This window comes from Carassius carassius, chromosome 38 (genome assembly GCF_963082965.1).
Source record: "Carassius carassius chromosome 38, fCarCar2.1, whole genome shotgun sequence".
Taxonomy (NCBI): domain Eukaryota; kingdom Metazoa; phylum Chordata; class Actinopteri; order Cypriniformes; family Cyprinidae; genus Carassius; species Carassius carassius.
In genome coordinates, this window is record NC_081792.1 from 28,240,979 (window position 1) to 28,268,100 (window position 27,122).

At 35.4% G+C, this 27,122-nt stretch overlaps 1 protein-coding gene across 1 annotated transcript; it reads right to left on the reverse strand.

Moving 5' to 3' along the window:
* Positions 1-10,294: 10,294 nt before the first annotated feature.
* LOC132119717 (protocadherin-20-like) lies at positions 10,295-13,772 on the reverse strand. The gene is made up of 2 exons (XM_059529911.1): positions 13,553-13,772; positions 10,295-12,954 (listed from the first exon to the last, which is right to left on the reverse strand). Exons 1-2 carry the CDS (start codon positions 13,601-13,603, stop codon positions 10,354-10,356), a joined length of 2,652 nt encoding a protein of 883 aa, XP_059385894.1. The 5' UTR covers positions 13,604-13,772; the 3' UTR covers positions 10,295-10,353.
* Positions 13,773-27,122: the final 13,350 nt, after the last annotated feature.

The window sequence follows — 27,122 nt, forward strand, 5'->3', positions numbered from 1 at the left end:
ACAGGTAATAACTTGGGCTACATTCGATTACAGTACATGATACCACTGTGACATTAGTTTGTTGTACGTGTGTGGCTTATAACAGAGGGGAGTCAAGTTGAATGCAGCTTCCAAAAGACAAAAAATAGCCGATTAAGATTTTATTAATTTTAATACAATCACACTGGTGCAAGTACGTTCAGCGAGTCATATTATCAGCTGCTAAATTCAGATCTGTGATTGCTTGCGTTTATAATGCGTTTATACAGCGCTGCGCATTATAACCAATCACACATGATTCTTTTGAGCTTATTAAAGCATTGGCCAATCAGAGGCGTTCAGATGAGTCATCGCTAAAATGCCGGTGCTTCCTTCACTCGCTCACTGACTGGAGACCTCTTTCTGGCGGATTCTCTCGTCAGAAACAACAAAGTGCAGATGTGTGTACGAATCTTTAATTAAGATATTGATTTCACAGTGTTAACAGTTTCAGTGATTTTAATGGGAGTTTCTGAGAGTGATTGAAATCTAGACTGTCAGTGAAAATTATCTTTAATAATGTAAATGTTATTTGCTCTCTTTCTGAACAATGAAAGATTAGTAGCAATATTTATTTCACATTTAATATAAAGTCAGTCGTATTAAAAATATGTTATGGCATGACACCTATATCTGTTACTTAAGTAAACAGACAGGGTTTTATAATAAATTACATAAAATGGAGTAAGGCTGATGAAATATATACATTTATACACGCACACATACATTACATACATTTTATCTATATATCTAAATAAAAATAGGCTCAGTATATATGACCCAAAGTAACTAGTAACTAACTACTTGAGTAGATTTTTTATCCGATACTCTTTTACTCTTACTCAAGTAACTATTTAAGACTAGTACTTTTACTTGAGTAAATATTTCTAGAAGTACTTTTACTTTTACTTGAGTACAGTTTTTGGGTACTCTACCCACCTCTGCATAAGTCCCTGGTCTGTCTAGATGATGCAAAACATAATGCAGTCCAATGTTTACTGCATTGTCCACAGACCTGTTTGCTCTGGAGGAAAACTGAAGAGGATCCAGGTATGTCCTTCGGGTGGGTCAGCATCAGTTTTTCGAATTTATTCTTGACCACAGACATTAGAGTCACAGGCCTGTAGTCACTTAGTCCTGTAATTTTGGGTTTCTTTTGGATGGTGGAGTGTTTGAAGCATGGTGTTTGAAATGCTCTGCATTTAATCCATCCAAAGTGCACACACACAGAGCAGTGAACACACACACACACACACACACACACACACACACACACACTGTGAGCACACACCCGGAGCAGTGGGCAGCCATTTATACTGCGGCGCCCAGGGAGCAGTTGGGGGTTCGATGCCTTGCTCAAGGGCACCTAAGTAATGGTATTGCCAGCCCGAGATTTCAACCCACAACCCTAGGGTTAGGAGTCACTTCTCATTGAAGTAAAAGCATGTCCCACATGTTAATCTCTGGTGAAACTGATTGCAGGGATATAACTAAAGACAGGACAAATTAACAAAAGCATAAAAACAACTGCGAAGCACGCAGCCATCAGCGGCGCAATCACGAGAGAGATATTATGTATTATAAATATATATAAGCTAAATAAATATAACATATACTATATTATACGCTTTTTATAATGCTGTATGAATTTAAAAGATGCATGCAACTCTGATTAGATCATATGACAGATGCTTTGAGCCTCTTCTGACCCACTAATATCTATAGAAGGCTTATTTCTACACTTAAATAGAGTCAGAAATACAGTGATTATCTTAATCTGACATTCAGGGCTGTAAAATCTGTATTTAAATGCAGCCATAACTTCACATCTACAGTATCAACATTAGCCGCTGACTGCTTTCAGCATAAGCTCTCATACAGACACACAACAACAGATGCAGAGACGCCACTGAAAGGTTAAAACACTGTTCCGGTTCAAAACAAATTAAGCTTTATGTAGCGCATCTGTAGCTGGTTTTCCATTAACACACATGGTCATTTGGACTCTGATTGTAAAGCCTATAGAAGCCTAAAGAAGTGTGCAGCTCATGAGAACTCATTTTTTTCTGTACAAATGTGTCATATGAGCTGTGAAGTTGTCTGCACTGTCTCTTTAGCTGTGGGACTCAATCCCTTTAGATGGATTAATAACGTTGGAGCAAAACAGCAATAGCTGAAAGACTGTAGTATGTGACTCAGCTTTCGAAATGTAAAATCTTGCCCTTTACTGTACAGTAAATGTGATTTTTGAATGATTTTGTTAAACCAAATTTTATGTTTAAGCAGTTTCTGTGGTAATCAGCAGTAGTTCACAGATGCAGTATTTATTTTTGTTTATATAATTTTTTTTTGATATTTGAATTAAAATGATAATCATTTAATAACCCCCCACCCCCAAAAAAACCTTAAAGTAATAATCTTAAAAAGGCTGTAAAAACTATTATTTGAAATATAATATTTATATATTTATAAATTATATATAACTTAATTTATTTTGCATTATGTATGTAGTAATCTATTTGTATTATTATTACTTTATTTTTTTTTACTTCTGAAACTATATATATACCCAAGTGTCATATGAACAATGAGGTAGAGAAATAGGTCAAAGCAGCAGTGGGTTTACTTTTCTTTAAGACGGGTTTCACACAGGGGGGCCTTTACCAGCACAATCATCTGCCTGTGGATTAACTGTTTATGGTGATACTATAGCTGTCTGCATTACAAAAACCAGAGATATTTCACCAATATGCATTATGCTGTCAGGAGGTTGATTATGGTTTTTATGGCTTTTTATGGCAGTCAGTCTTATTAAACACCAAACATTTTCTCTCCTGTGAGAATTTATGCATTTCTTTAGAGAGATTCAGAGAAAAATAAAACATTAGGAAATGGTGAATAATGCATCTGAAATCCACAAAACGTCATTACTATGTAAATGAGAAGCTATGAAAACACAGCAAAGCAGAGAGGCTGATGGGACATGCAGAAACTCTTTTGATGCAGGTGAATATTTGCATATGTCCTGATTATAGATTGTTGTTGATAAATCAGTCAGTATTGAAGTTAATCAATAAGTATAAGGAAAGTGGCGATACAGCAAAATGGTTCTTTTAAAAGTTATGTTACAATATTGCATTAATTAATCATAAAAGTTACAAATCATATCATAATGTTACCTTTTTATGTTACTTTTCTCCGTGATGTTTATTGGAAAAAAGTAATTAAATACCACTAATAAAACTAAAAACAGCAGTATGTAACTAAATATTTCACCACGCAAAGGAAGATTTGTTTTTGTTTGTTTTTTCTTTCCTTTGCTACATATGAAAGAGTGTGTTGCTAGTAGTAGGAAAGATAACTCTGTTTTGAAATTGGTTTAAGTTAAGATACTGTAAAGATGGGGAAGTATGGGGAAATATCTCTAAAATATTTAATTATTAGTTCAAATGGATGTTTCAGCTATCAAAGCCATTGTTATCTGGCATAAAACAGTGCAGATCTTGATTAGAGTGAGAGCATTAAACTTAAACAAAGAAACGTTTTATTGTGGCTTTGTAAGATATAAACACAGAATTGCAAGGAAAAAATGTCAATTGTGCGATTCAAAATTTAGAATAGTGAGAAAAATAATTTAGGTTGTGCAATATAAAATTTAGAATTGTGAGAAAAAAACATCAAAATTGTGTGATACAAAATTTAGAATCATGAGAAAAAACTTTTAAACTGTGCGATACAAAATTTAGAATTGTGAGAAAAAAAAACATTTAAATTGTGCGATACAAAATTTAGAATCATGAGAAAACCTTTTTTAATTGTGCGATACAAATTTTAGAATCGTGAGAAAAAATATATTTTTTTAGTAGCCTGTGGCAGAAACCAGAATCCATAATAATTACTGTAAATAGTTACTTTCCAGCACTGATGTATATAACATACTGTCTATTTATCTGCAGTGTGTGAATGTGACCAACATAAACAAGTACCATCAGGTTTACAAGCCCTGATTACATCTATTCATTTCTCTTACAATAACAGACAATAACCAGTAGTCAATAGGTTACAAAGTTTGATATGACTAACTAAACAAACTAAGCAGATGAATAGTCCACAAGGGAACAGTGGCGTTGGGGCTTTTGGCCACATTCCTGTTTGACAAGAGCCATTATGCTTTAAAACGAAGCCAGAAAGCTTTCCCCGACCCTGAATTAGCCCATCATCTTCACATATATATGAGGGAGACGGAGTGAGAAACAGGAAAGAAATCAGCAACATAATCCGGACAAGCATCAAAAAGCTTGGGTTGGATTATTTTCTATTGCATCACGGGCCTGGAAGACCTATTAGATCAAAGGCTGAGATTTTTGGGAGGAGAATAATATCTGAATGCATTATTGAAGTGCAGAGACAGGAGTGAGAAGATGAAGGTGGATCCGATGTCATAACGGCCCGGCGAGGGACGACGGAGCGGTCCGTGACTGAGAAACCAGAGACTGAGCGTTATTGTGTGGCCACGTTTGTTTGGATTCAAAGAATAGGAGGAATTATAAAGCCGATCTGGAAACGGGATCACCCCATGACTGATAGTAATTACTTGCTGTCTATGCGATTAATAATTGAACGTAATTTCAGATGCAGCACTTTCCAAAGGTAGAGAATGGCACGCTGTCAAACGCTCACACACATTGTACAAGATCTGCTGTGCTGTTCTTTAAGAAATAGTTCATCCAAAAATGTATAGAAGCAGAAAATGTGCCCACCCTCAGGCCATCCAAGATACAGATGAGTTTGTTTCTTCATCAGATTTGGAGAAATGTAACATTGCATCACTTGCTCACCAATGGATGCTCTGCAGTGAATGGGTGCCGTCAGAATAAGAGTCCAAACAGCTGATAAAAACATCACAATAATCCACAAGTAATTCACAACACTCCAGTCCATCAGTTAATGTCTTGTGAAGAGAAAAGCTGTGTGTTTGTAAGAAACAAATTCATCAAGTTGTTTTTTTACTTGTGGATTACTGTGATGTCTTTATCAGCTATTTGGACTCTCGTTCTGATGGTACCCATTCATCATTGCAGAGCAAGGGAAGCAATGCTACATTTCTCCAAATCTGATGAAGTAACAAACTCATCTACATCTCAGATGAGCTGAGGTTGGGTACAATTTTAAGTAAATGCACAATTTTTGATGAAATATTCCTTTAACACAACAGGACGAGATGCCCTGCTCACCTCAGACCAACAACAAATCCTCCAATGTTTGCAAAAAAAAAAAAAAAACCATCACATATCTGTTCTATAAAAATATTAGCAGATGAAGTGTAATGAAATAATAACAAAACTGTTTGTAGTTCCCCCGACAGAGTCAAGACAATCAGACCAGACATCGTGTTTGTGGAGAGATCAGAGGATTGGGTGAGTTATGAAGTGAGGCTGATGTCATTTCCTGTGTTTGCAGCTTAACTGGAGGTTTAACTGAGGTTCAGATGTTAGTTTAAGCAAACTGACAGTAATGAGCTAGAAGGAAACACAGATGTTTAAATATGCAAAAGAATGACTTTCTTAATGTTCCTGGTCTTTTTGAACACAATTCAACAGTGCATGTTATTGCAAAAGAAGTAGATCATCAACAACACACTGCAAACTCACATTCAGTTCAGTTCATTATGAGAGAAAGATATTAAATGCATTCTTTTTTAAATAGGTAAGGAAAATAATATAATTTTACCCCCATATGCACAGGAAAATGCTACAGTATGTCGTGAGTTTAACATAAATACTTCAGATAACTTACCATGATACTTGCCAATATAAGGGTATTTTTTGTAGTATACTGATACTATGTGTTGCAATCTGATTATTAAAAACATTTGTGGCCGCACAAATGGTGGCATCAGGTTATGATACCGTCATAATGTCTCAGTACTTTATATAAGGCATGAGCCGCCTATAAACAACAGAGGTGATTTATTTTCCAAATCTTTTTTTAGAGAATTTTTACTTTTATTCAGCAATGATGCATTTATGTAATCAAAAGTGACAGAAAATACATTTATAATAGTGCAAAAGATTTTTATTTCAAATACGTGCTGTTCTTTTGAATCAAAGAATCCGGGAAAATATGAATTGTTTTTAGCATTGATAATAATCGGAAATGTTTCTTGAGCAGCAAATCAGCATATTAGAATGATTTCTGAAGGATGGTGTGACACTGAAGACTCAAAATTAAGTTTTGATCACATGAAGTACATTAAAAAATATATTAACATTAAACAATAAAAAACTAATTTTTTAATGTAATAAATGCAAATAAATGCAGCCCTGGTGAGAATTCAAACTTCTGAATGGCACAAATGATTTTTTTTATTTTATTTCATAGTCACAATGAAAATGCACTTTACAAATTTGTGACTATAGTGTTACTATTTCTCATTTCTTTGGAGGAACATTTGCCTCTGGTTTGGATTCAACCACATTGTCGCACCTCATAATCTGGAAAGAAAGAAGAGTGGCTGTGGGCATGATTCAGAGGCAGCGAGTCAGTTTCAAGCACCTTCTGTCTGCAAAGTAGATAGCTATCATGTTATTTGGAATGGCAAACAGTGCCAAGAGTCGGGAAAGGCCACTAACCACTTCAAAAACATGCTGGTCTGGTTTCTGAGAAGCGCTTAAAGTGCCAAGTTTGGAGAAAATGATGAACTCAACACCATCTTTAACAAGAAAAATTTTAGCAGTTGTACTTTAAACACAATAATCCCGATGGACAAAAGAACCTTAATTAAATTTGAACAGCTCTTTTTGGTAGCAGCATTTCACTCCAAGCAGCAATCAGATGGAGAGCTGGAGCAGAAAGGGAATGAAGTGTATTTTATTAATTAGAGGCTGTTTGTTGTGGGTCTCTAACAGGTCCTTCATCAATACGAGAGCAATTAGGCTGTACATCTCCAGGCTAATGTTCTGTTTGTGTTGGTCACGTCGAGCAGATGCAGAGGGACGTCTGGGGCCTCGAGAGGCACATAACCGTCTGGCCAGGTGGGAAAGCGGAGAGGAAAGCTGATTGTATGCTGGAGGAGTGAGAATATACACACATACTTATAGAGTGACATGAGTAATCAACACAAAGGAAAGCTCAGATTAAATCTGACCTGATCAAACCCCATCATAGTGGACGTATTAAATAAACTCACTGAGAGGCTGCACTCTTACATAATATGATTAAGGCATATTCTATAATGTACTTCTACAGTATGACATATTCTTCTATTATAGATATTTTTATCTATAAGTTTAAACTGCTTCCGAGGGATGTGATTTCGGTTTCATTTTCATGTATTTAGTTGTGTTTGCTAAATATAGAATCAGTTATTATAGTTTATATTTAGGGTTAGTGAACTGAACAAACATCTAATGCTATTAAACTTTATTTTAGCTAATACAGTCCCAAGGCTTGTTACAGTGCCATTATTTTTCTTAACAATGAAGTTCAAACAGTAGATCATGAGACTAGCAATGCCAAGGTCATGGGTTCAGTTCCTAGGGAATGCATGAACTGATCAAATGTATACCTTGAATGCAAAGTTACTTTGCATAAAAACATATTTTAAATGCATTACTGTAAATGTAATTGGGGTTTTCCTGTAGCTCAAACAGTTAAGCATGGTGCTAGTTTCCAGGCAAACAAAAGTTACAAAATGTAAATGCATTCATTGAATGCAATGCAAGTTGCTTTGGAAATGCCAAGGTCATGGGTTTTATTCCCAGGGAAACAAGAACTGATAAAATGTGTACCTTTAATGTATAAAAACATTAAAAGCGTTAAAGTAAATGTGATTGGGGCTTTTGTGTAAATCAAACAGTAGATCATGCCACCAGCAAAGCTAAGGTCATGGGTTTGATTCCCAGCGAATTCATGAACTGATCGAATGTATACCTTAAATTAAGTGTGAAATTTGGGTAATATCATTGTTGTAAATTTAACTGAGGTTTTCCTGTAACTCAAACAGTAGAGTATGGCATTGATAACGCTAAGGTCATGGGTTCAATTCCAAGGTGAACAAGAACTGATAAAATGTAAATGTGAATGCAGTGTAAATTGCTTTGGACAGAAGTGTTTGATAAATGTAAAAATGTAAATGTCGTTGGGGTTTTCCAGCAGCTCAAACAGCATGACACTAGCAACGCCAATGTCATGGGTTTGATTCCCAGGGAAACAAGAACTGATAAACTGCAAACCTCGAATGCTATATACTGTAATTTGCTTTGTATAAAGCCATTAATAGCATAAATGTAATCTGGGTTTTCCTGTAGATCATGCCACTAGCAATGCCAAGCTAATGAACTGATCAAATGTGTAAAAGTATTTTCTAAATTCATTATTGTAAATTTAATTGTGGCTTAACTGTAGTTCAAACAGTAGAGCATGGTGCTAGCAATAACAATGTCATGGGTTTGATTCCCAGAGAAACGAGGACTGATAAAATGTAAATGTTGAATGCAAAGTAATTATTTTACACTTATGCATTCGCCAAATGCTTTAATCTGAAGCAACCTACAATGTTTTGGGGAAATACAGTGCATACAGTAAATATCCCTGTGAATTGAACGCACAACCTTGGCGTTGCTAACACCACCACTTTCAAAGAATTGGATAATATGCTACATGCATTTATTTTTTAATCTAACCTTTACCCACGGATGAAATTGTACTCAAATGCATGCTGGTGGATTTCAGTTTCTTGCTGCTTTAAGTGAGCAAATTAAGCAGTTAACCTGACCCCAGATAACAGGCCCTACTCGCAACCTGTGCACTGCAAAGCCATACATTTTCTGTCCTTCAGCTTCTTGTGATTTTAAATGACTGCTTTCCATTGTGGAGTTTTAGAGCGTTCCAGAGAGAGAAAGGAAAAAATGCAACCAAACTGGTTTTTGGAATAATAGAAGTGGCGAGCGGCCATACTATGCTAGTCTGTTTAAGAGAGTTGAATGGTGTTCCACGAGTGATGACAAGCCAAACACATACTCCTGATCTGACCCCTGAAATGGGTCGGGACACTGGAGAAGCCACCTTATTGGTCTGACACAAAGAGGTAGATTAAAAAGAGCAGAATGAGATGCCAAACACACAACAACCAAAAGCCTCAGTAAAGAATCGCCATCAGGCTTTACCGTAATGCTATAGCTGCTTGAAAAGAACATGAAATTATAATGAAGTTAACATTGTTTGACTTCAACATTCATGTTTACATGTATTCTTTTGAAGAATATAATCACACAGGATCTTTTTCATAGTTTTTGGGCACCAGCAGCACACTACTATATCTCCATCTTGATTCACTGAATGTCGTTTTTCAGTGTAAATAAGTTTGTGATTTGGTCTCCGATAAGATGACAAACTGTTCCTGATAACCCTTTGCATTATACAATTTCCATAGAAAACTGCAATATTATGTGTCCAAACACATTCCGAGAAAGACGTACTTCAACTTGTAAATGATACCCGACACAGCCAAATCAAACACTGAGATGGTTTTTGAATTATCCTTATGATAAACATTTTCAAGACCCATATTTGAAAACCTTATGCTGCTTAAATGTTCCTAAACAAATGACAACTTTTTGAGCATGACTTCTGCAACGCAATTGCTGAGTCCACATCTAATACCAGTTTAGCTAGTAACACATGAAAGGAAATCATATCTAAGCTATTAAGAAAATAAAGCACTTTAATGTTCATGAATTCTTTGCTTACACAGACATGAGATCAGAGAAATGTAGCTTTAGTTGCTTTGAAGAAAGGTTTTGAGCTGAGTGCACAAAAGTCATCACAAACAGGTCTGAACAAACCGTGTGGAGGAACCAAGACATTTTAGGGTTTAAGAGACTCATTAGGACATTGCACACCGACCTAGTATCCTACAGAAAACACAAAATGTCCAACAACACCTGTTTATAACTGAGGGAAGGGTGTTGACCAACATAAGGAGCACTACATCTGAAAGGGAACATCATTCCATTGGGCTTCAGAGACAGGCATATAAAAGAGGTCTGACAATTTGACACAACACACTGCCGAGGGCACCATTGTAAGATAAATTGCATTAAAAGCGTATTGGGCAACAAATGCAAAAAGCAAAATCTTCATACTTTGCAGCAATCTTGTCTATATATATATATATATATATATATATATATATATATATATATATGAAGGTTTCATCATAGTTATAAAACATACTGTATGCACAATATATACACCATATTTTCAAATCATATAATTAAGAAAATTCACAAAACACATTGTAAACAGACTAATTTGGGCATCACTTTTGTAGTGTCAGATGTTTGAAATTTCCATTAGGTTCTTGACCACCATTTCTTGGTTGATGAGATTTAAAGGAATCTCACTCTCTAACCTCTTCTTTTTCGGTTTTCTTTTCTTGCAGCAGATGAACATCACCAGCGACAAAACGGTCAGAAATAATCCAAGGCAGGTAGCCGTCAGTGCAAGCAGTAACACTTGGTACTCGCCACACAGATTTGGCACTTGTTCACCTTTCCTCCCTTCCTTATCTGGAGGAAGCACACCATGGTCAATATCTACACTTCTGGGCAACAAACTCTGAATGAGGGTCTCATTGCTGACTGTCTCATTCACAAACAGGTTGACCAGTACGGTAGAGTAGAGTTCTGGTTGACCGTGGTCCCTGACTTTAACCCACAAACTGTAGAGGCCTCGATTACTTAAGGATTTCCTCAAGGTGATATTTCCCGTGTAGGGGTCAATGTCAAATGAGCCCGGCTCTCCATCTGTTCTCTTGATGATGCTGTACGCAATAACAGCATTCATTCCAGTGTCCCGGTCCACCGCGTAAACCTCCGTTATAGACGTTCCTGGAAGCGTGTTGGGAAGCACCAACATGTACGACTGGTTGGACTGGGGGAAAAGAACAGTTGGAGGGTTGTCGTTGACATCCAGGAGGAGAACAGTCACCATTGTGATGCAAGAAAGAGCAGGTTTGCCTCCGTCAGTTGCCTCGATCCAAATGTAGTACGTTCCCTGTTGCTCCCGGTCCAGAGAGGTCTTGGCCCGCAGCGCTCCTCGTCCGGTGTCAATCACAAAAATGTCGCTCCCATTAAGAATGGACAACGCCACCCAGCCGTTCTCCCCAGCATCTGCATCCGTAACAGTAAGAGCGCCAATTTCCCCAAAACCTGGAAAGTTCTCCGGCACAAAGAAGGTGAAGTCTTTGTTGATGAACCGTGGACTGTTGTCATTGCGATCCTGGACGGTGATAATCACAGTGGCGATTGATTCCTTTCTCGGCGTGCCACGGTCTATGGCTCGCACGATGAAACGATACGTCTCCTTTTCCTCTCGGTCAAGAGAAGTGGACACCGTCAGTACCCCGGTTGACCGATCCAAGTCAAAAATGGTGGGAGCGTCAGCGCCGAGTAGGTAATACACCTCGCCTCTGCTTTCACTGTCTGCATCGGTGGCCTGAAGCTGAGCGAGGAATGTATTTGGTGGGTTGTTCTCCTCCACTGTGATGTCAATGAAGGACTGCTTGAAAACCGGAGCATTGTCGTTAACGTCCAGCACATGGACCTTCACTACAGTGTTAACTACTAATCCATGAGAGTTACGAACCACAATGACAATTTCATAATCCTGTTGCTGCTCATAATCCAATAGCTCGGTGGTCTCAAGCAGGTACTCATTTTTAAAACGCTCATATGGTACAAGCCTAAATGGACCTGTACCTTCAAGAAGACATTCTATCTTCTGCTGTGGCTCAGTGTTTTTGATGGTAAACAAAGCAATGGGTGAAAACGCTGGCTCTGATTCACTTATACTCACAACACCGTCCTTCTCAGAAGCAATGTAACGTGGGATAACCACCGGAGGGCCAGAGAGCTGTTTGATAACATGAATGGTAACTGTTGCAACTTCTGGAATACAAGTTGGCCCATTGGCCAGCACAATTAGTTTGTAGAGTTTTCCGGTGTTGTTGTCAATCTTTGCTGCTAGTTTAAGAACCCCTGTGTTTGTATCCAAATGAAACAGGTTTCTGCTTTCCTGAGTGACCCGTTCGCTGAAAGCATAAGTGATCAAGGCGTTGGCTCCCTCATCTGGATCGTAGGTTTGTAGATGAGCTAGTTGCATGCCCTTAGAAGCGTTTCCATAAAGAGTAACGTTCACTTGTGACTCTGTAAACTTGGGGCAGTTGTCGTTGACATCTGTGATGATAATCCTCAGAGTTGCAGTGCCTAGAAGCGGCGGAGAGCCTCCGTCCTCAGCTATAATGTCAGTCACATACTCAGCTTTTGTCTCTCTATCAAGAGACTCGGTAATGATTAGAAAGGGTGTCAGTTCACCACCTTCGTTCTCCTCTACATCTAATGTGAAAACACCATAGTCATTTACAAGCCAGTATGTTTGAACGCTGTGAATCCCGATGTCGGGATCTATTGCAGACTGCTCCACCGCAAACCTTGCGTTAACAGGTGCGTTCTCCGGCACAAACACCCTGATTTCGCCAACAGGGAAATGCGGACGGTTGTCATTCACATCCTCTATAATGATTTTAATCTTAACCAGCTGAAAGAACTGCTGAGGAAGGATAAGCACGTCCAGAAAGATTGTGCAGCCCTGGCCCTCGTGGGACTCTGCACACAGAGCCTCTCTGTCAATCTCCACAGCAGATGTGAACAGCTCCCCCGTCGTGTTATTCAGATTCACGTACTGCTGTCTGGCCGTCTTTAGCTCCAGATTGAACGAACGAGGAGGATTGACGGAAAGATCCAATTTTAAGTCCGTACTGATAGCCCCTATGAGTGTTCCTTTAGGTAATCCTTCTTTTATCTTATAGATGAGGTGACTGAAATTTGACGAGCAGGAGAGTGGACTGGTGTACAAGAGGAGGATGAACAAACCCTAAAATAAATAACAGAAAACTATTTAAAAAGAAGCAAAACACTGGCAAGTATACATAGAAATGATCAAGAAACCATTGTATATATTTACTGCAACTATCTTTTGCATATAGTTGGGTTTAACATTACTATGTGTCCTCCACCCTTACTGACATGGTAAAATATTTACACCATTATTTACCATGATAACCTGTCATAGTTTCTACAAATAGCCCCTCTCTCTCTCTTTCTCTCTCTATCTCTCTATACATATTTGGATGAGAGTGGTGGTGGTACCAGTTTTAACTAAACACAAAGATATTTTTACAGAAAATATGATTATCACTGTTCAAGGGTCTGCAATGAACCTGTAAATGAAATCGTAATACTATATGCTCAAGTCATTTTTGTTAACACATAAATCATTGAGTAATAGGTTATTAACATAACTCAATATGATACAGAATGACTATACAATCCCTCCAAATACTTATTAGACATAGAATCATAAATCTGATAATATATATTTATATATATAATATACTGAGTAACCAGTTATTAAGTGTTACGAGAATTCGATGCCATGGTGAATGCAGTTTTCATGAGTGTAAGTAACTTACCCATAACTCTCCTTTGCTGTGAAGGTAGGTTCCCCTTTTAGTGTTCCACATGTTTCCCGTTCAGTGTTGTCGTCACAGGGAACGGGAGCGGGATGAGTTCACAGTAGAAGCTGCATTCTGAGCGCCGGTGAGCGGCTGAGTTCTCGCTCGCTGCCCGATGCGCGACTGAAGCGCTCTACTCATTCATCCGAGAGACAGGCTGTGGACACGCCCACTGCTTGCTAATGAGGGCACGCGCGACCAATCAGCGTTGACACAGAGTGTGAGGAGGCGTGTCTAGAAAAACTAATTTGCATGTTAAATATTTTTAGACGTTTAAGTAGATTTGGGCTGAATTATTATTGTTGTTGTTGTTGTTGTTATTATTATTGTGGTAAATAAACAGCATGACAATTAGGCTTTATAAATGAATATAGTGCTGATAATACAAATTTTATTTTCTCTACATTTCTGAATGCATATAATTATGCAAACATAGTAATTATGTTTTCTGTACTATCTTTCCAGTGCATAACTCCTAATGTAAATAGCTTGAGGTTTTATAAGTCACTTTACATAAAAGTGGCTGCTAAATTATGAAACATAAATCTGAGGTATATGATCATGTAGACCTACATACAATATTCACTAATAAAAATCTGTATTCAGCATAGTATACGCTTCTTATCAAGACCTTTTTTGTCTGTAAACATGTCTGTGGTTGAGATTACATTAATCCCCCATTTACAAAAAACTGATAAATATGACTCAATTTAATCTGCTGAACCATTACCAAACTTTTTTTTTCTTCCTTTTTAACCTTTGCATTCATTTGTCTTGCTTTCCAGAGCATCACATGAGTGATAATGTGAAGATTAGAGAAGGAAGAATCTGACTGTCCAAGATGAACCTTCAGCATAACCTTCACCAAATCAACTCGTCTTAATCTGAGCGTTTTTATCCTCATCAACAGATGCTGGCTGTGATTGAGAACACAGCAGAGTAACACTAGCTCTGATTACACACAATCCATGCAAGTTTTAAAGTGACCTTGCATCACATGATGGTTAAAATGGACACATTTATATTGCGGTATAAACCACAGACTTGTGTTTATTTATTTATTTTTCATTGCAGGTGGTAAAATGGAAGGAAAAAACTCACATACTTACATCAGAAGTGGACCTGAGTCATATCTAAACCAGAAAATCACGGACTTGAAGGTGCAGGACTTGAACCAGTGAGAAACCATGTTAACATTTATTTCCATTATTATAATTTTTTTTAATGTTACGTAAACATTCTATTTCAGCTAGTTTCCAAAGGAAATTCCGTTTTCTTTTACTTTAACTTAATGTAAAATAACTCAAACTAACTAAAATGAACAAAAAATATGTAGAATAACTAATAAAACTGACTAAAGAGCACAACAAAATCACTGAAACTTTAACTAAAATTATAATTGAAATGAAAAAAAAAACTATAATGGTAACTCATAACCCTGACAAAGCAAGGATCTCTCAAAGCTATGAACAAACGTTCCTCAAGTAACATTAACAGAATATCATTCAACGTTATCTGAACGTTCTGAAAATGGTATTTATACGTTGTTTATGGAACGTTTTACTGCTGGAATGTCTAAATTGGACGTTCATGTAACTGTTACTACATGCTTTAGAACATTTTAAAAGTAACATTCACAGAATGCTTACAAAATTACAATTTTAAATTTGTATAATTAATATTTTAATTAATGTTCATATGTATCCAAGAAAAAAAATTTTAATACATAAAAAAAACTCTTATGATGAGAGGTGATTTACAAAAAATACAACTTAAAACCATTAATAAATAAATAAATAAATAAATAAAAATGGTTACATAAATAGTTAACTGAAACTGAAATCAAACATTTCTAATTTTCATTTAATTTAACTTACTTTACGAAAATAACTCAAACTAAAACTGAAATAATGTTTTTTTTTAATACTAAAAATTTAATTAAAATTAAAACGGAAATGAAAAATACTAGTGAAAATTATTTCAAAATTAAAAATAATAAAAATAAAAATATTTTTACAACTAAAAAAAAAAAATCTGATTTTGTTATTTTTTTGTAAAAAAAAAAAATTCCATTAAAGAACATTAAAATAATTTTGTAATGGAAATTTTCTTAAATCGCTCATGTGCATTTAGATATGAATGTTCAAGGTTTGCTAACCATGTCTTGTATTTACTCTAGTATTTCAGTTTACACAGTGTGCATTGAATTGTTAAATTAAGTTGCTGCAATGTCACCTTCACACATTACAACCACAAAGCAGGAATGAGGTTTATCTGGATCTAATTCAGATTCACCTGAACAAACATTTCTTAAATTAATACTCCCTATAACTGCACTAGTTGTCGTTTTAGCTGCAGGCCAGGATACGTTTGTTCAGTCAGTTAAAGTAAGTGTTGCTACACACGAGATTTCTGTTACTGCTCGTCTGCCAGAAAACCTTTTCAGAACTTGTTTTGTTTCAGAGATACAAATGTATCATGAAGATGCAATTGAGACAACAACAAAAAACCTCATGCCAAAATGTTTATATTCGGAGCCCCGCACATGGCATGAGAAAAAAATTGTAGGCTACATTGATTGCACGATTTACTATTTTGTTCCCTCGATTTATAAATTGTGCGCACGATTTAGCATATGGAGGGAACGAAATAGTAATTGTGCTCATGTTTTAGTACATCAAGGGAACAAATTAGTAAATTGTGCACACAAATTTTTTTTCTTGCATGCTATATGTGTGGCTCCGTAATATTCTAATATATTCTAATAACATTTTCTCTAAACTAAAATATCCAAGTTTATAAAGATGCAATTCAGAAAATAAAAATAATTAAATTCCTACAATATTGTTGCTGTATGATAATAAAATGTGTTTAACTTTTAGGAAAACAGTATTACAAATATATATATATATATATATATATATATAATTGGATATATATATATATAATTGGATATATTGGATATATAATTTTTTTTTCAGATAGTTGCAAGAGCAACATTTCATTTAGTTTAAATTTATAAATCTATAAAATAACTAAAACTGAAATAAATAAATATTTAACGTTTAACAAATTAAAATGGAAACTAAATAGGAGAAAAAAGTAGTTTCTAAAATATCCAAGTTTATCACGATGCAATTCAGAAAAGAAAACTTTTTTTCACTCTTATTAGAATAATGCGTGTTTACTAGAACCAAAAGTTCACTGAGGCAAAAGTCTTATAATTCATGGTTTGTTAATAACAAAAAATGGACCTTAAAATAAATTGTGACCCAAAACTATTTCGGCTTATATATACAATATATAATAGTCATATAGTAAAACAAAAACAAAAAACACAGCAAAATAACTAACAATTAAACTAAAATGGAAAATCAAAGTAATATCATAGGTTAGTAGTTTCATTGTAAGTTAAATACAAGAAAGAAAAAAAATAAATGCATCAGAGAGTATGAATATGGTGCTGTATTATTATGATGTATGTTTACTAGAACCATCAGGCAAAACTTCTTATATTTTCAGTTCTAATGAGTACATTTTGAAAACAATAAAAGTAATGGTAAGAATGAAACTGCTTGTTCTTTCAGAGAGTTTCTGAAAGTCCTTTGTCCTGAACTGGTTTCTTCAGGAGTGTGACGTAACACTTTCTGTAGGAGACTTGTGTGCTCTGTGTGTGTTTTCGTCAGGTTTCGTGACGCACGCCTCCAGAAGTATCACAGCGGCTCCAGAACAGTCAGCTGAACAGGATTCTGGGTAAATGGATAGCCAATCCTCACTCTTCAGTCCCTCCGGGAACAGCAATCAGTCAACAGACAGTTACTTTTGAGGGCAATTTCAGAATATTTCAATTACTTTAATGGGGTCAGTTTTTTTCATAATTTATTTTTGCCAAATAAAATAAAAAATTGATTTACAAATTAAGTAAAGTTAATTGTTTATTTATTTATTTATAACTATTATTTTTATTTATTTAGTTATTTATTTATTGTGCAGAGTAATTATCTACATTGTCTCTGACCTGGTTCTAACCTGGGCATTTTTTTTTGCAGTGTAAGGATAAATAAATAAAGAATTTTGTCTGTGAAAAATAAAATAAATAAATATTTTTTAAATCAAATTAAATATTTATATTTTCAAATTTCTGTTTAAAATTTTTTTTTTTATTATTTTTGTATGGTTTTGAGGTTTATAGTTTTATATATATATATTATATATATTTTAATATTGAACTAAATAAAAATGAGAAATTTTTATTGTTTAAATATTTTATTTTTAAAAATTAAATATTTGAAATAAAATGTTTTTTTTTATTAAATAGGAAAAATACATTTGAATGCATACAATGCTTTTATTAGATGTTATTTTTTTTATATTTTTCATTTTAATTTTTAGTTCATGTTTTTGCAATGCTTTATTCTATTCATTGAATGTTTATTGAATTCTGAGACATGGACATTGCATTTAGAATATATATATATATATATATTAAATTAAATTAAAATTAAATTCTCGTTCTCGAGTCAAGAACCGTTTCTGTCGGACGGGTCCGATTCGAGAATCGAGGAGCTGATGATACTGCGCATGTGTGATTCAGCGTGAAGCAGACCGACACACAGAGCGTCTGAACTGAACTGATTCTTTTGGTGATTGATTCTGAACTGATTCTGTGCTAGTGTTATGAGCGCGGGTAAACCGAAGGCTTGAATCAAGGGCAATCATCGCCAATGACGCCTTTACGTCGAGCGCAAAAGAACCGGTGAACCGTTTTCTTCAACCGGTTTATTGAATCAAACTGTCCGAAAGAACTACTGGCAAACGGTTCTTGAATCGTGAACGAGTCATTATCTGGCTCGGCTCGGCTTCAGTTCTCTCTTCACAGCAGTTCAGCAGTGTACTGTTTAAGTAAATGAATTACTCCGGGATATTGGTTTTTTTTAACCCAGAGGAAGTGTCAGCCACATTAAACAAGTTAACAGTTTAAGTCATTTGTGGATTAATGCGTATTGGAGACGCGAACCGTTTAAAACGATTCAGTTCGATTCGGTGAACTGGTTCAAAAAGATCCGGTTACATCGAATGATTCATTCACGAACCGGATATCCAGACTGCTTTGTTTTGAACTCTCTCACACAACAGACACGGAAGAGAAGACAATGTTGAATAAAGTCGTAATTTTTGCTATTTTTGGACCAAAATGTGTTTTCGATTCTTCAAAAAATTCTAACTGACCCTCTGATGTCACATGGACTACTTTGAAGATGTTTTCTTACCTTTCTGGACATGGACAGTACGTTAGACCGTACACACAGTTTCAATGGAGGGACTGAGAGCTCTCGGACTAAATCTAAAATATCTTAAACTGTGTTCCAAAGATAAACGGAAGTCGTTACGGGTTTGGAACGACATGAGGGTAAGTTATTAATTACATAATTTTCATTTTTGGGTGAACTATCCTTTTAAGTATGAAAATAAGTTAAACTAAATAAACTAAAACTAATTTATAAAAACATTATAAAAACTATATAGTTAAAAATCAGTGTTATTATTTTACTAAAACTAAAACCATAAAAACAATGTTACTTGAAATAAAATAAACATTAACGGAAATCAAATTTAATATAACATTTTTTTTTACAATTATTTTATTTAAGCTATAGGGGCAAAGGCAGCATTTCTCATTTTTGTTTAGTTTAACTTGAAGTGTGAAAATAAACTAGATAAATTAAAACGAATAAATAAGAAAGTATTAAAAACTATATAGACACTATATAGACACAAAAAATAATAATAAAAATGACAAAATATAATTTATATCAGGGTTATTAGCTATAGTTGTTTAGAACTAAAACCATAAAAAAACATGTTCAATATTTGGATCAAGCTAAACGTTAACCAAAATAAAATAAAATATAATAAACTAAAACAACAAAAACAACAACGTATTTTATTTTCAGCTATTTGCCAAGGCAAAAAAATCATATATATGAACACCATATTCATCTCAAAAACACTCTGTGATACTTTAAAGTACTGTTTTTTTAGTGTTGAGATGAAAAAGAAATCTGCATTGGATGCATTTACACATTTTAATCAGCCGTATGGTTTTATTTATTCATAAAATGAGATGTGGGCATGTGGTGTGTGTGTGTGTGTGTGTGTGTGTGTGCGTGTGGCTCAAGGACCCAGAGACGCTGCTGTACGCTGAAACTGATTGCCATTGAATGCAGCAAATGTTGTGTTAGATTTCAGGCCAGATGTCACGATACTTTGTGCTCTAGTTTAATTAAAGCGCCTTTAAGCTACACTGAAAGCAGAGCTCAGAACATATGAGAAACACGTCCCAGGACAACACGCCAGGAACCAGGCTAGAATATCAATATGCTTTAGACTCATTTCACATCCACAAAAAGAGAATGAACTCAATGTACGTCAGAAGCCACTTCAGAATGCAGCACACTAAAGCTTTAGCTGCTAGAAGAACAAAGTCTGTTAAAATCAAAATGAAAAAGCTATATATATATATATATATATATATATATAGTCTTAGATTTTACCCCTAAATAAAAAGAGAAAATCAGGATCAGTGTTATTTTAGTATCATTCTTCTACTATTTTGAATTATTTTTATATAATTATTTTTTTTTAGTTTTTAAGTTTTTATTAGCATTTTTATTAACCTTTTAAATATATTTTAAATTACTTAAATTAGATTTTTTTTCATTTTTTTTTTATTTGTAGTTATTTTAGCAAACATGTTAAACTAAATGTTTACCTTGATGTGCTAAATAAAGTTAAAGTTTCAGTAATTTTTAATGTTTTTGAAAGAAGTTTCTTCTGCTCATCAAGCCTGCATTTATTTGATCAAAAATACAGAAAAAACAGTAATATTGTGAAATATTATTACAACTTAAAATAATAGTTTTCTATTTGAATATACTTAAAAAAATAATTTATTCCTGTGATGCAAAGCTGAATTTTCAGCATCATTCCTCCAGCCTTCAGTGTCACATGTAACATCAGTCGATCACATGATCATTTAGAAATCATTCTAATATTCTGATTTATTATGAGTGTTGGAAACAGTTCTGCTGTCTCATATATTTGATCAATAAAAGGTTAAAAAGAACTGCATTTATTCAAAATAAAATAAAAAATTCTAATATATTTTCTTTACTATCACTTTTTATCAATTTAACACATCCTTGCTGAATAAAATTATTGATTTTATTTAAAAAAAAAAAGAAAGAAAAAAAATTACTGACCCCAAATTACATGTTCTGAAAAAATATTAAGCAGCAGAACTGTTTCCAACTTTGATAATGAATCATCATATTAGAATGATTTCTAAAGGATCATGTGACAATGATCCTAAAAATTCAGCTTTGCATCACAGAAATAAATGATAATTTAAAGTATAATAAATTTAAAAACAATTATTTTAAATTGCAATAATATATCACAATATTACATTTTTTTCTGTATTTTTGATCAAATAAATGCAGGCTTGATGAGCAGCCTATAGCATAAGAGTCTACATAGAGTCTGTATTTAGTAAAACGAACGTACTAATAATAATCCTAATAAAGAGACCGGAGAAGGACTGGATCCTGTCGTGTCAGTGTGTGTGTGTTGTGCAGTGTTTTCTTCCGGCTGTGCTTCTGTTCTGATGCTTCTTCTTTTATCGTGGCAGGACTTGACGTATCTTGCAGCCAGGTTCGAGCTTGTTGAGGTTTCTCCCAGAATGAACGGCAGTTTCTCCTTTTGTTGTATCTGCTTGAAGTCTTTGTGCTTGTTTGTGAATTGGGGGAAGAATGTTTCTCTAATCTGTGTATAATTGGGTCATGTTGTTAAAAGGTGCAGTTGTGTTTCCACTTGATGTTGTGTGCACAATCTGTCGTCTTCTGGTCTGTCTGTGTCTCGGTCACTGAGTCTGGACATGCTCAGCACTTTTCCAAGTTTAGGGTCTGCCAATTTATATTCTCTGTTTAGAGACAGACAGCATTCTAGTTTACTTTGAGCTGTTGCTTGTGTCCAGAGTTTCAGATATTTCTGTTTCTGTGTTTTAATGATTTGATTTAGTCTCGCTGGGGTTTTGGATTGTGAAGTCAGTTCTGAGAGCAGCTGGCCGAGGGGCTTTTCTCTGGGTTCAGTTCTTGGTAGTTTAAGGCTTTATGGTGGAGGGTCTCTGTATGATTGCTTTTTAGGCGTGCATGGAATTTAATGGCTTTTTTGGGTATTTTAATTATTAGTTGGTACAGCCCTAATTCTGCTCTGCAGGCATTGTGTGGAGTTTTTCGTTGTGCACAAAGAATATTTGTACAGGATTCATCCTGCAGAGTCTCTGTTGGGTCCCATTTGGTTTGTGATTGGACCCCAGATCTCACATCCACAGTGTGCGACTGGATCTGTAACTGATTGGATTATCTTTAGCCAGATTCCAATTGGATGTCAAGTTTTATATTTTTCTTGATTGCGTAAAAAGCTGTTTGTGTCTTGTCTCTCAGGTCGTTCACAGCCTTGTTACAGTTCAAGTTTATTCCGAGGTAAGTGTCATTTTAAGTGTGCTCTAAGGCCATGTTGTTTAATTTTAAACTAAGATGTTGGTTTTCTTGACTTACACTTTTTTGGAATTTCATAATAAATCAGTATGTTTGTTGCCAATTTTAACTGCAAATGTGTTATTAGTGTGCATGGATTTAATGATGTTGCATGTTTTTCCTCCGATGCCGCGTTGGATTAATTGAAGTAAAAGCCCCTCAGATAGAGTCAAAATAGAGTCAAAAAGTCAACGAAGCATGAAAAGATTGTTCTTTTATTTAGTTTGGAGTCTGCTGTTTAGGATGTTACAGAAGAGTTTACCTAAGATTCGGTTTACACATATTCGGTGATTGTTATTAGGGTTGATTTTGTCTACGCTTTTATGAATTGTGGTGATGAGGCCTTGGTTCCAGGTGCTGGGAAATACACTGTACACCTGCACTAAAGATGATATTAAACAGTTTAAGAATGGCCGTTTTGAATTTTTGCATTTAATCATTTGATTGAGAATGCTATCGAGACCACATGCTTTTTGGGATTCAAGTGTTCAGTCAGCTCGTGGTGTTCTGGTACTCTTTAACGGTTGACTCTAGAACACATAGTTTGTTCATGGTTTTAGTTTATATTGCTGAAGAGGTTAGAGAAGTGGTTTATCCACACATCTCCGTTCTGGATGGGTAACTCTTCATGGTAAGATTGGTTTAATGTGTGCCAATGTTCCTAGAAACAGTTTGATTCTAGAGATTGTTCTATTACTTTGAGATAAAAAAATTTTTTGTTTCTTTTTCATTCTTCAGATGTTCTTATGTTTCTTGTGGTAGAGTTGGCGTGTGTCTACATTGTCAGCATCTCTGTGTTTCTGATTTACTTCTTTTCTAAGGTTTTTGCACCCATTGCACATGCTCGCTGTTTATTTTTTTATTTGTGGTTTTTAAGTTAGATAGTGTTGCAGTCATTGCAAATATTTGGTTCATCCTGTCTACTGCTAAATGGACCCCTTCAGTGTTGTGTATGAATGGCGTAGCTAGGAAATTATTTAATAGGTTTTGTATTTTTGGTTCACAAATTATGGTTTGATATGCATCTTCACTATTTAGTTTCCATGTGTTTGAGGATGTGGAGGGGGGGTTGTTTTGATGCATCTGAGTTAGGTTTTGATCTGTTTAGATGTAGGGTGATTTTAATGTGGTTTGACAGTGGGGTTAGCTGGCTGACTGTGAACGCTCGGAGAGAGTTTGGATTTTGGATTCAGCATGAGTTGCATTAGCTCAAGACTGGATTTGTGTTATTTAAGTCTGTGAAGCACAGGCTGCTTCTCAAAGGCATTGTTCAGCAGCGTGACATTTCAAAGCCATGTGAGAAACAAATGATGTGACCACTGATCTATAAAAGATATATATATATATAGATCAGTTGATGTGAGCTGAGAGTGTTTGTACAGTGTCACACTTACACTGATTCTTCAGATCAGACGTCTATATCTAGCTTCAGATTCTGCAGCATATAGTGCTGTAGTATTTGTTTAATTATTTACTACATTTCATTTGGGAAGGGGATTTAATTAGTGCATTTATTTATTGGGGGATTTATTTCATTTATTTGTTTACAATATTTATTTCATGGGATGGGGGTATTTATTTATTTATATAATTTTATTGGGGGATATTTTTTTTTATTTGGTATATTATTTTATTGGAAGGATTTATGTATTTATTTTAAAAATATATTTTGCTGGGTGATTTATTTATTTACTGCATTACTTTTACAGGGATAAAAAAAATTTGGAGCATGGATATTAATTAATTAATTTATTTATTTATTCTTTCTTTTTTTTTTTTTTTACATTTGAATCTGTATCCAGATACGTTTTGAGAACAACTATTCTTGATTGTATAATCCTGTAAACATTCATGATCTACTCTCAAAAAATGAAATCAAAGGAACACAATCAAGACAATCGTCTGAAGGATCGTGATTGTGAAACTTCGTGCGTGGCACAAAAACACAAGTTGAATGTTTTGGCACCATTACAAAACTTCAATTTATTTTATTTGTACCTGGTTTATATACTTTATAACCTACTGTACACACCACATACTGCTACCCTGGCATTTATTACAATGGGTGTCCTGCAATAGTGATTTTACTATAGTATCCGGAATATTTCACCACGGTTATGCAAGTAAAAGCATGTCGTGAAACAGTGACATGTTGAACTGTTTTGTTGAGACGGATGACTCACGGATCTGCAGTGCGGTGGGTGGATCTGGAATGCAGTTCTGTGTTATTGTTTTCTTTTATTTGCTGACTGTTTAGTGATTAGTATTAAACATCATGAGTACGGAACGCCCCTGAAGCTGCGCGTCATCGCGGAAGTTCTCCGGCCAATCAGCTTTAAGCACAGCAGAGCGTGTTTTATTTAATTTTTATTTAGCTTATTTATTTATTTTTTTAGGCAAAGCAGTACATGCAAAAACTTTCATTCGCCTTATTTATATAGGTATTATTATTATTGTTATTATTTTTGTGCCTGTTGGTGCTCTTCTGGGGGGTATTCCAGAAAGCAAGGTTAACTTACCATTTGGTAAATCATAACCTCTGGGTTGATTTACCCCAAACCCGCATACCATGAGTATGTCGGTTCCAAAACACCCGAGAAGAGTTAGTTTAATCAACCTCCTACTGGTTACCCAGAGTTAATGCGCGTGCATAAAGGCATTTTCAATGGATCGCCGATTTCACGAGTCAAAATGGAAAATGACAACGAAAAAAAAAGAGCGGCATACTTTACTGAGGCGGAGTTGGAGGTTTTAATGCACGCATACGAAGAATTCAAGCCAATAATAATGAAAAAAAGCAATACGGCTGCATGGGCTAAAGAAAGAGAGTTGGCTTGGCAAAAAATAACGGACAGAGTAAATGCGTGAGTGTATTAAATTGCAAATTTTATATTGCCTCCCCTTTTATTATAGTGCACAATAATTAAACACCCCTTCCGCATCCTTTTGACTGTTAAATCACTACGAAAGCATTTGCTTTTCCTGCCATTCATTTCTTCAGATTAAAATAGTGTATATTGACTAGGAATATATGGTTTCTTATTTAATAAGGTGTAATCCTTCTGGAGCCAGAAGAACTTTGAGCCAAGTCAAAATGAAACACAAAAACATTCTGCAAAAAGGTAATATTTGATTACACAATTACTGAACTATTTATTAAACACGATTTAGTATATTCTTTCTGTCATGTAGCTAATAGAAAGAAGGCTGAAGCCCGTCTAACTGGCGGGGGCCCACCACCACCTCCCCTCACCCCATCTGAGGAGCTGGCTCTGTCCCTTAATAAAGGGCGACCAGTGGTTGCTGGCATTCCAGGGGGCACTTCATCACACACACCATGCACCACAAGTAACATGGTGACATGTAAGTTTGCCACTGTGATTTGTTCTCATTATGACTTAATAAATTACTCTCTGTCACTTATAAAGGCTTTTTGAACATGCTTAACGTTTTTATGCAGGCTTACATTATTTAACTACATATGATGTATAGGCTACTGTGGTCTTAGTTATATTGCTTTGATATTTTTTCCTGCATTATTGGTTTCTCTTTGATAATATTGAGAATTGTATGGGTTGTATTTTCTTATAGATACTGACAGAGGGATTGTATTATTGGACCCTACAGAAAGAACACAGTCTGTCACAGCTGTAAGTGTTTTGTTGTCAGGTACCTTTAGTTGCTTTTAGATATTTTTTATGTTTATTTTTGCCAGATAATGTATACTTGCATATTTCCACTTAAGGATGAAGATGACGATGAAGAGACCACATCTGCTGTGACAGAAGTGGACAATGCTGGTAGATCCACTGAGGTATGATGCACACCATTATAATGTATGCCCCCTTTTTACATTAGAGTAACAAACTGTCATTGTCCTTTCACAGTACATACCTGGGGATTTGCCCACAGATGAAGGTCCTTCAACCTCAATGCACAATCTAACCAGAGTAAGAATTTGAGTGCAGTTGTCCATATTTTACTTTTATTGTCTGACAGAATCTCATTCATTAAACTTTTTTTGCCTTCCTAGTTGCCAGCAAAGGAGCTGTATAAGGTCCATCTTCAAAAACAAATAAGAAAAAGTGACATGGAGATGGACCTTATACAGCTTCAAATTAAAAAAGCAAAACTTGAAATTGAATTACTGGAGCATCGCCTTAAGGTGAGAACTTCTGATTAATCTGTTGCATGTTAAAAGTGTTGTGTATATAAAGCATTGTAATAAAAAAACAACAAATTTTATTTCAAGCTTGTTTTGCTTCATTTTATTTCATTTTTACTTTCATTGTTTTGCAGGAAATCAAGAAATGAACTGCAGAGCAGACCAGTGCAAACATTTTAATAAAAGTAATTTTGACAAATCCTGTCTCTCAATAGTCTTCCATCTCTGTTGTGTGCAAAACCCTGTTGGGGTTCCTCTGGGCCATCTTCCTCAATCCAAGGAGGGTGGCTCTCTCCTCTTATAGTGGCAATGTTGTGAAGCACAACACAAGCCACTATGATGTCGCATGCCCTCTCTGGACTGACCCGGAGCCCACGCAGACACTGAAACCTAGACTTCAGGATCCCTATGGTCATCTCCACCTTGGCCCGTGTTCGGCTGTGAGCCAGGTTAAAGCGGGTCTGTGGTCCGGGATCAGGTTCAGGGTAGGGTGTCATTAAATAGGGCAGACAAGGGTATCCTCTGTCCCCCAGCAAGTAACCATTGTACTGTCCTGTAATGATTCAAGTGTACAATACAAATATAGTAAAAAAAAAAAAATTATACAGCAAAACATACCCTCCTGAAATGCCTGACATAATGATGACTCGCGTAAAATTCTGGCATCATGCACAGATCCTGGCCATTTTGCCTCCACATTAGTAATGATGTGGGTTGCCTCACATATTACCTATAGTTAGTGGGAAAAAGTAATGAGTTTAATGAT